Below are 8,485 nucleotides of genomic sequence, written 5' to 3' on the forward strand. Positions count from 1 at the left end.
AATAACTTTGTATCACACACCAGCATGGGTTCAGAGATGGTAAATCGTGCCTCATAGGATTAATAGAATTCTATGACCAAGCAAACAAACAAAAATTAGGCAAGAAAGAGGTGTGGGCAGACTGCATTTTCTTGGACTGTCAGAAAGCCTTTGACACAGTACTCCATAATAAGCTGTTACAAAAGTTGGAGCAACAGGCAGGAGTGAAAGGTAAGGTGCTTCCAGTGGATAAGGGAGTATCTAAGCAACAGGAAACAGCGAGTAACTGTGAGGGGGGAAGACATCAGAGTGGCGAGATGTCACCAGTGGAGTCCCACAGGGCTCTTTACTTGAACCCATCTTGTTTCCAATATATGTAAACAATCTTCTATAGGGTTGTTGATTTTGCTGATGATGCAAAAATTATGAGAAGAATTAAGACAGATGAAGATAGAGACTACAGGATGACCTGGACAAACTCGAAGAATGGTTTAGAAAATGGCTACTAAAGTTCAACTATGGAAAGTGTAAAGTAATGAAATTAGGCGAAGGGAGCAGAAGGCTGAACACAAGGTACCATCTAGGTGAAATCCTGTAAGAGTCAAATAGAGAGAAAGATCTGGGGGTTATCACACCGAACCTGTCCCCAGAGGCCCACATCAAAAGGATATCATCAGCGGCATATGCTAGGTTGGCCAACATAAGAACTGCCTTTAGAAACTTGTGTAAGGAATCGTTCAGGATCTTGTATACCACCTATGTCAGACCAATCCTGGAGCATGCAGCTCCAGTCTGGAATCCATACCTAGTTAAACACAAGACAAAGTTAAAAGAAGATTCAGAGGTATGCCACCAGACTTGTCCTGGAACTGAGAGGCATGAGCTACGAGGAAAGGCTAAGTGAGCTGAACCTCACATCCCTGGAAGACAGAAGAGTAAGGGGAGACATGATAACCACCTACAAAATTCTCAGAGTAATTGACAGGGTGGACAAAGACAAACTCTCTAGCACGGGTGGAACACGAACAAGGGGACAGGTGGAAACTTAGTACCCAGATGAGCCATAAACATATTAGAAAGAACTTTTTTTTAGTGTCATAGTTGTTGACAAATGGAATGCATTAGGCAGTGATGTGGTGGAGGCTGACTCCATACACAGTTTCAAGTGTAGATATGATAGATCCCAATAGGCTCAGGAACCTGTACACCAGTTGATTGACAGTTGAGAGGCGGGACCAAAGAGCCAGAGCTCAACCCCCACAAGCATAACTAGGTGAGTACACCCCCAGGGGCACTGCCCCACACCTATCAAGTGACCCGGGTTGCATTTTCAACCACAGGGTTATTAACCCGTGGAACCGTCTACCCGCCGATGCCGTAAATGCCAAAAACATGGCCGAATTTCAAAATCCAGGTTGCTCACATCATCAGGATTTATGAGGGGGACTTTTTGGCAAGCCGCCGGCTTCCTGTCCTCTTCCAGATCAATAAAGAGAGAGATGCCCTCGGGTAATTTCAGGTAAAGTGTGGGAGAGTTGCGGGTGGTGATAAGATGTGCGTGTGTGTGTGTGTGTGTAACTGTGCACCGTTAGATAATGTTCCAGTGGTCTTTTGTGACTGTAACTGTGCACTGTGTTAGATAATGTTCCAGTGGTCTTTTGTGGTTGTAACTGTGCACTGTGTTAGATAATGTTCCAGTGGTCTGTTGGGCATTTCTCCACAGTGTTGACATTTCCTCTCATCTTCCGGAACCTGTAAGCCTATTTCCCATGCACATGGGTATCCAAGCCTGATGCGATGTAAGTGCACTTCTGTTGCTCTACTGCTCCCTTTCATCAAACTAAGTGGTTCGTAGTTGGTTGAATTCTTGTACCAACCCGCAGATCCTGATGTTGCAACTGCTGTGATGTACAGTGACCACAACACCTGCATTGTTCTGTTTCTAATTACTTTCTTAATCTATGATAGACTCTGTGGTATGTAAATGTCTACATTTCTTCTCTTAGTTGCAAGTTTTGCAGCTTCGTCTGCAATGTCATTTCCTATTATTCCCACATGACTTGGCACCCAGTTGATAAGTACTCGACGGCCTTGTCGTTTGAGTGTTTGCATTAATGATATGACATTTGTGATCAGATGGATGTTATCACATACGTGTTCTTGTTGCAAGGTTTCAATGGCAGTTCTCGAATCTGTATGTAAGATAACATGTTGTCGGTGATCAGCAAGAGCAGGTTCCAAAGCCTTTTGAATGGCTAGCATCTCTGTAAAGTCGAACACCCATTTGAGAGCCTCCAACTATTTACAAAGTTTCCTGCTTTAACTGCAGCTCCGGTTTCTTGTCCCTGCTGGTCTACTGATCCATCTGTGAAGTAAGTGAAGCTGCCGGATGCCAAGTTTGCTTCTGTATGCCTCTGTGCAATGTTACGTAGCAGATGAGGATTTGTCTGGTTCTTTTTTTTTCCTTCAAGAACCATAATCTTAAAATCTGCTGGCAGCGATTCCCAAGGAGCTTGTATAACGAAGTCTGCATGTATGATGACTGTGGGTGTGTGTATACTTATCTATTTGTGCTTGCGGGAATTAAGCTCTGGCTCTTTGGTCCCGCCTCTCAACTGTCAATCAACTGGTGTACAGGTTCCTGAGCCTACTGGGCTCTATCATATCTACATTTGAAACTGTGTATGGAGTCAGCCTCCACCACATCACTGCCTAGTGCATTCCATTTATTAACTACTCTGACACTGAAAAAGTTCCTTCTTACGTCCCCTGTGGCTCATTTGGGTACTAAGTTTCCACCTGTGTCCCCTTGTTCGTGTTCCACCCGTGCTGAAGAGTTTGTCTTTGTCCACCCTGTCAATTCTCCTGAGAATTTTGTAGGTTGTTATAATGTCTCCCCTTACTCTTCTGTTTTCAGGAACGGGACCAGTTTGGTGGCATACCGCTGAATTTTCTCTAACTTTGTCTTGTGTTTACCTAGGTATGGACTCCAGGCTGGAGCTGCATATTGCCCACTGTGTGTGTGTGTGTGTACTTATATTTACTATTTGTCTGCAGAATCAAGCTATTAGCTCCTGGACCCCACTTTCCTAACCAATCTATTTTTCCTCTATAATGTCTACTACGTATGTTTCTAACACACACGCACATCCCCAGGAAGCAGCCCGTAGCAGCTGTCTAACCCCCAAGGACCTATCAGCTGGCAGTTATGTTAGATGAACAGGGGGCATCGGGTGAAAGAAACTTTGCCCATTTGTTTCTGCCTCAGCCGGGAATCGAACCCGGGCCCTTAGGACTACGACTCCACAAACGCTGTCAACTCAGCCGCGAGGCCCCCTTCTGTGTGGGGTTGGGGGAGAGAGGGGAGGTCTCTGCCCCCACCCCAGAAAGTGGGGAAAGATCTCTCCCGACCCCCAGCAGGAGGGGACAAGGATTTCCTCCCCCACCACAGGGGGGCTGAGGTGGAAAATTTCATTATTTGGTCAAAACTTCCAACTTTTCAGGCGTCTGGGATGGAAAGGCTTGGCTTTCCGGAGCTGCAGTAACCCACACAACCTGTACACTGTTACCCACGAACAGTGGCAGAGGACATCTGACAAGCCGCTAGTTTTCTGTCCCTCCCCCCTCCCCGTGGAGGCCACTAAAGATGGTAGCCCTCGGGTAAATTCAGGTACCCGTGGAGGCCACTAGAGACGGTGGCCCTTCACGTAGAGGCCACTAGAGATGACCCTCGGGTAAAGACAGGTAAAGAGCACAAAGTATTAGATCTAAGACATCAATAAGAAGCACACACTTGCGCCGCCTGGTGGAGGGAAGGAAGCAGGTGGTGACAGGTGGCGGGAGGTGTATGGAGCTGCTCCTGGTGCAGCACACAGCTGCTCCTCACCTTCCATAGCGTGGACACCTGCGCCTGGCCCGCCTCATCTTGCACCACCGGAGTCGTTAGTATCTCACACACTATGGTAAACACGGCTTCTTCTCCCTTCACCTCTCCTGCCTTCATGGGCACCACCAGGTCCCTCACCACTCCCACCATCGTGGCGACCTCAACGCTCACGCTACCAGGCAATGATCCACACTTTCCCGTCAGATCATTCACACCTTCACTCTATACACCATATCTTATTTCTCCAGTCGTATGTCACTTTACGTTCAATAACTCAATGTTTCTCATGAAAAAGGAACTCTCTTTCGCGCGTAAAGATTCAGTTTCAAGCACAAGACTGCAAGTAATGTTCTCCGATAGCTTCAACCGCACTGCTGTGGTAATATAGAGTTGGTAACTTGTATAATATGTGTGTGTGGTGAGTAGGAGGGGTGCGCGTGCCCTCCCTCGACCTCCACCTTCCTGTAACTGGACCCGCTCACCTGGATTTCATTATTATACGTGCATAGCCTCGCGTTGTAGCTCCGCCCCCTTCAACACGTTACCAACGCTACCAAATAATTACCAAATAATCACCCTTGTGTCAGACTCTTTTTACAATCCCACTGGAGATTTGATTAAGTAAATATCAACATACATTATTATACATAGCATTACTAATCAATTCCTCACATTTAAAAGCGATTCAAAAGGAGCATCAGATTCTTTTAGAAGATGTATGGTGTGGGACGGTTGGCAGCCCTGGCGCGAGAGCCAATCACGACAGGTTCCCTATTTGCGTCAGAGGTTTTTGTTGACAAGTGCCCGCGCGTTCTTGGGGTATCCGAACATCCGCTGTACAAGGGAGCATCTTTAATCCGGGAAACGGGAATACATGGGGAAAGGGAAAATTACCTGGTTAAAAAGATCCCCCTGGAACTTTTTAAACTTGGACTTGGACCAAACTCTCACAAGTCAAGTCTGGCCTCGGGCCGGGCTTGGGGAGTAGAACAACTCCCAGAACCCCATCAACCAGGTATATGTGGGCCTGCGGGCCGCTCCAAGCAACAGCCTGGTGGACCAAACTCTCACAAGTCAAGCCTGGCCTCGGGCCGGGCTTGGGGAGTAGAACAACTCCCAGAACCCCATCAACCAGGTATCAACCAGGTATCAACCAGGTATTTAACTTTTTCCAACTTAATGGAGCACTGCAGAAGGCCTACTTAGTAATTTACTCACCATGTACTTACCCAATCTGCTCTTTAAATCATATAAAACTGAATAATACCTGCTGGCAGCCTTCTTTCACTTACCCACGTTCCTATTTATGTACAAATACTTCCACATATCACTCCTGAACCGAAATTGGAAGCCACGAGACCTTTTGACCCAGGTAGATAGCCTCAGTCCACTACGGGCTCACCATAGCCCGTGCTGCTTGTAACTCTTGTTCCTAGAAGCTCAATCTAAGACAACAACAAAGTCTAGACTCTCTCAGTATTGAGAAAGTGTCGAGGCTAAGTCACGGTCACCAGACAAGTCGTCAGTGTCCCAAGTTTTGGCTTATTACAAGGTCACTCTCACAAATTCAAAGGGCTACTCTAGCCCCCCCCCCCAGACTACACTGAGGGCTGCCCTCGGGGGCCCCCAGACTACACTGAGGGCTGCCCTCGGGGGCCCCCAGACTACACTGAGGGCTACCCTCGAGTAACTCAGTAGCCAAAACCAGTATTAATCAACCCAATACGAAACCTCTACATCTTTCCACAATCATGGCGGCTGTGTTTACATATATTAAACAGGTTATGACCACCGAAGCAATACAAGGTTGTTTATAACAATAACAACCTTGTGTTGTGAAGTTTACAAGCTGGTAAACTGTTTACTATATGTAAACACAGTTGCCATAATTGAGGAAAGATGTATAGGTTTCGTCAGTGACTGGGTAAATACTTGAGGAATCGGGGGCCTGGCTACACTGTTTATGGAGGAGTGAAGGGGTTGGGCAGGCACTGGTGCCAGACCCTCCCCCCCCCCTCCCCCTCCCACAGCCACAGAGACGTTAGAAAGAACTTTTTCAGTGTCAGAGTAGTTAACGGATGGAAGGCATTAGGCAGTGATGTGGTGGAGGCTGACTCCATACACAGTTTCAAGTGTAGATATGATAGAGCCCAGTAGGCTCAGGAACCTGTACACCAGTTGATAGGCGGGACCAAAGAGCCAGAGCTCAACCCCCCCCCCCCCCACAAGCACAACTAGGTGAGTACACACACCACAGGTCGGGTGGGGTGAGAGAGGCGCGAGGCGGTGTAGCGGCCGCCCTCCAGTTGTGGACACCACCACCGGCCCCCGCCCCCGCTCTGACCCTGGCGGCGGCGGCAAGGAGGGCGGCGGCGGCGAGGAGGGCGGCGGCGGCGGCGGCGAGGAGGGGGGGGGGGCCCACCATAAAAATTAAGTGGACTTTTCAACAAAAAAAAATACTAAAACACCGTTTAACAAGTCATTAAATTAACGTAAATACAATTATCAGAGTCATAAACAATTGTGTTGTTGTGGGAGGTAATTATGACTTATCTTGACACACATGATGTACACACGCACCCGCGCGCGCGCACTGAACTACAGGCCAGTGTCCCTAACCTGCATACCATGCAACTGATGGAGAAGATTGTGCGAAGAAAGCTAGTGGAAGCACCTGGAGCGAAAGAACTTTGTAACACAGCATCAACATGGGTTCAGGGATAGCAGGTCCTGCCTCACAGGGTTACTTGAATTCTACGACCAAGCAACACAAATCAGGCAAGAAAGAGAGGGATGGGTAGACTGCATATTTTTGGATTGTCAGAAAGCCTTTGACACAGTGCCACACACAAGAGACTAGCGCACAAGCTGGAGAATAGGCAAGAGTGAAAGGGAAGGTAATCTTACCTAGCAACAGAAGACAGCGAGTCACTGAGGGGTGAGGTCTCGGATTGGCGAGGCGTCATCAGTGGAGTCCCACAGGGTTTTAGTCCTTGGACCTATACTGTTTGATATATGTAAATGATCTCCCAGAGGGTACAGAATCGTTCCTCTCATTGTTTGATAACGATGCAAAAATTATGAGGAAGATTAAGACAGGAAGATAGGAGGAGGCTACAAGATGACCTAGACAGACTGAATGAATGGTCTAACAAATGGCTACTAAAGTTCAATCCGAGTAAATGTATGGTAATGAAACTAGGCGGAGGAAACAGGAGGCCAGACACCGGATACGGAATGGGAGATGAAGTCCTTCATGAAACGGACAGAGAGGAGTCGATATCACACCAAACCTGTCTCCTGAAGCCCACATAAAAAGAATAACATCTGCGGCGTATGCGAGGTTGGCTAACATCAGAACTGCCAGTTCTCCATCACTACATCAGGGTGAAAGAAACTCTGCCCATTTTTGTTTCTGCCGGAAATCGAACCCGAGCCCTTAGAACTACAACCCGGGAGCGCTGTCCACTCAGCCACAAGGCCCCTAGTGGGTGGTAAGGCTGGCCTCTCTCAGTGTTCAAGAGAGAACTTGATAAACACCTCCAAAGAATACCTGGATCAACCAGGCTGTGACTCATACGTAAGGCTGCGAGCAGCCGTGTCCACAGCCTGGTTGACCAGTCCAGCAACCGGGAAGCCTGGTCGGAGACCGGGCCGCGGGGCCGTTGTACCCCGGAAGGTACACAAGGTAAGCAAGGTCTCTCAAACAGTGTGTCAGCTCGTACCTTATGGTCTCCTACGTCCAAAAAACGATGAACTATGAAAAGTTGCTGTTCACGAAAATCCACGTTTTCTATGTATCGGCTTTGTTGGGTTAGGTGGGTTGCTTCAACCCGTTCTTGCAAATTCGTATAGTCAATATTGACTTATTAAATACGTGCATAGGTGATATACTAACCATAATAGATACCCTTAAAAAGCTTCATAGAAAACACCGACCTTACCTAACCTTGTTAGTATCTTAAGATAAGCATCTTATTGCTTCGTAATTACAATTATTACTTAACCTATACCTATTATAGGTTAGGTAATAATTGTAATTACGAAGCAATAAGATGCTTATCTAAACATACTAAGAAGGTTAGGTAAGGTCGGTGTTTTCTATGAAGCTTTTTAAGGGTATCTATTATGTTTAGTATATCACCTATGCACTTATTTAATAAGTCAATATTGACTATACGAATTTGCGAGGACGAGTTGGTTGCTTAGGCTTATCCGCTTCTGGTTAGGTTAGTACATTATATTTCTTACGTTGTGGCCAACCAAGAGACCAGTTACCGGTGAACACAAACAGTGAAAAACTGTACTATGGAATATATGATTCTCTCTAGTTCCACAGTTTCATGTAATATACGGGCGAAGACAAATGATGGGGCTATGGAATGGGATTGAAACTGCGTCCCTAGTCTTTTTTGCACGCATTGATGCTCTACACTTGATCCACCAGGCTGTGGCGTATTGGCTCTCTGATGCATCACCCAGAACACTCAACATATACATGCTTGAGCAAGTCTACCTTGGCAGTCTACCTGGCAGTCTACCCTGGCAGTCTACCCTGACAGTCTACCCTGCCAGTCTACCCTGACAGTCTACCCTGGCAGTCTACCCTGGCAGTCTACC

At 47.1% G+C, this 8,485-nt stretch overlaps 1 protein-coding gene and 1 long non-coding RNA gene across 11 annotated transcripts in view; one reads left to right on the forward strand and one right to left on the reverse strand.

Moving 5' to 3' along the window:
- The window catches only part of LOC138366259 (uncharacterized), a 97,311-nt gene that overhangs the window by 21,130 nt on the left and 67,696 nt on the right, over positions 1-8,485 (forward strand). The window lies entirely within an intron of this gene.
- LOC123757437 (uncharacterized) overlaps positions 1-8,485 on the reverse strand; it is a 202,557-nt gene that overhangs the window by 12,380 nt on the left and 181,692 nt on the right. The window contains exon 1 of one of the 9 annotated variants that reach the window (XM_045741028.2): positions 3,773-4,257. The exons of 7 other annotated variants lie outside the window; for them this stretch is intronic. In XM_045741028.2, the coding sequence (XP_045596984.2) occupies positions 3,773-4,015 (243 nt within the window). In that variant the 5' untranslated portion in view covers positions 4,016-4,257. Of the gene's footprint in view, positions 1-3,772; positions 4,258-8,485 lie in introns of those variants that run through there. One more of the 9 variants, XM_045741030.2, reaches the window with a different exon arrangement.

The sequence above is a fragment of the Procambarus clarkii genome, chromosome 19, assembly GCF_040958095.1.
Source record: "Procambarus clarkii isolate CNS0578487 chromosome 19, FALCON_Pclarkii_2.0, whole genome shotgun sequence".
NCBI classification, from domain to species: Eukaryota; Metazoa; Arthropoda; class Malacostraca; order Decapoda; family Cambaridae; genus Procambarus; species Procambarus clarkii.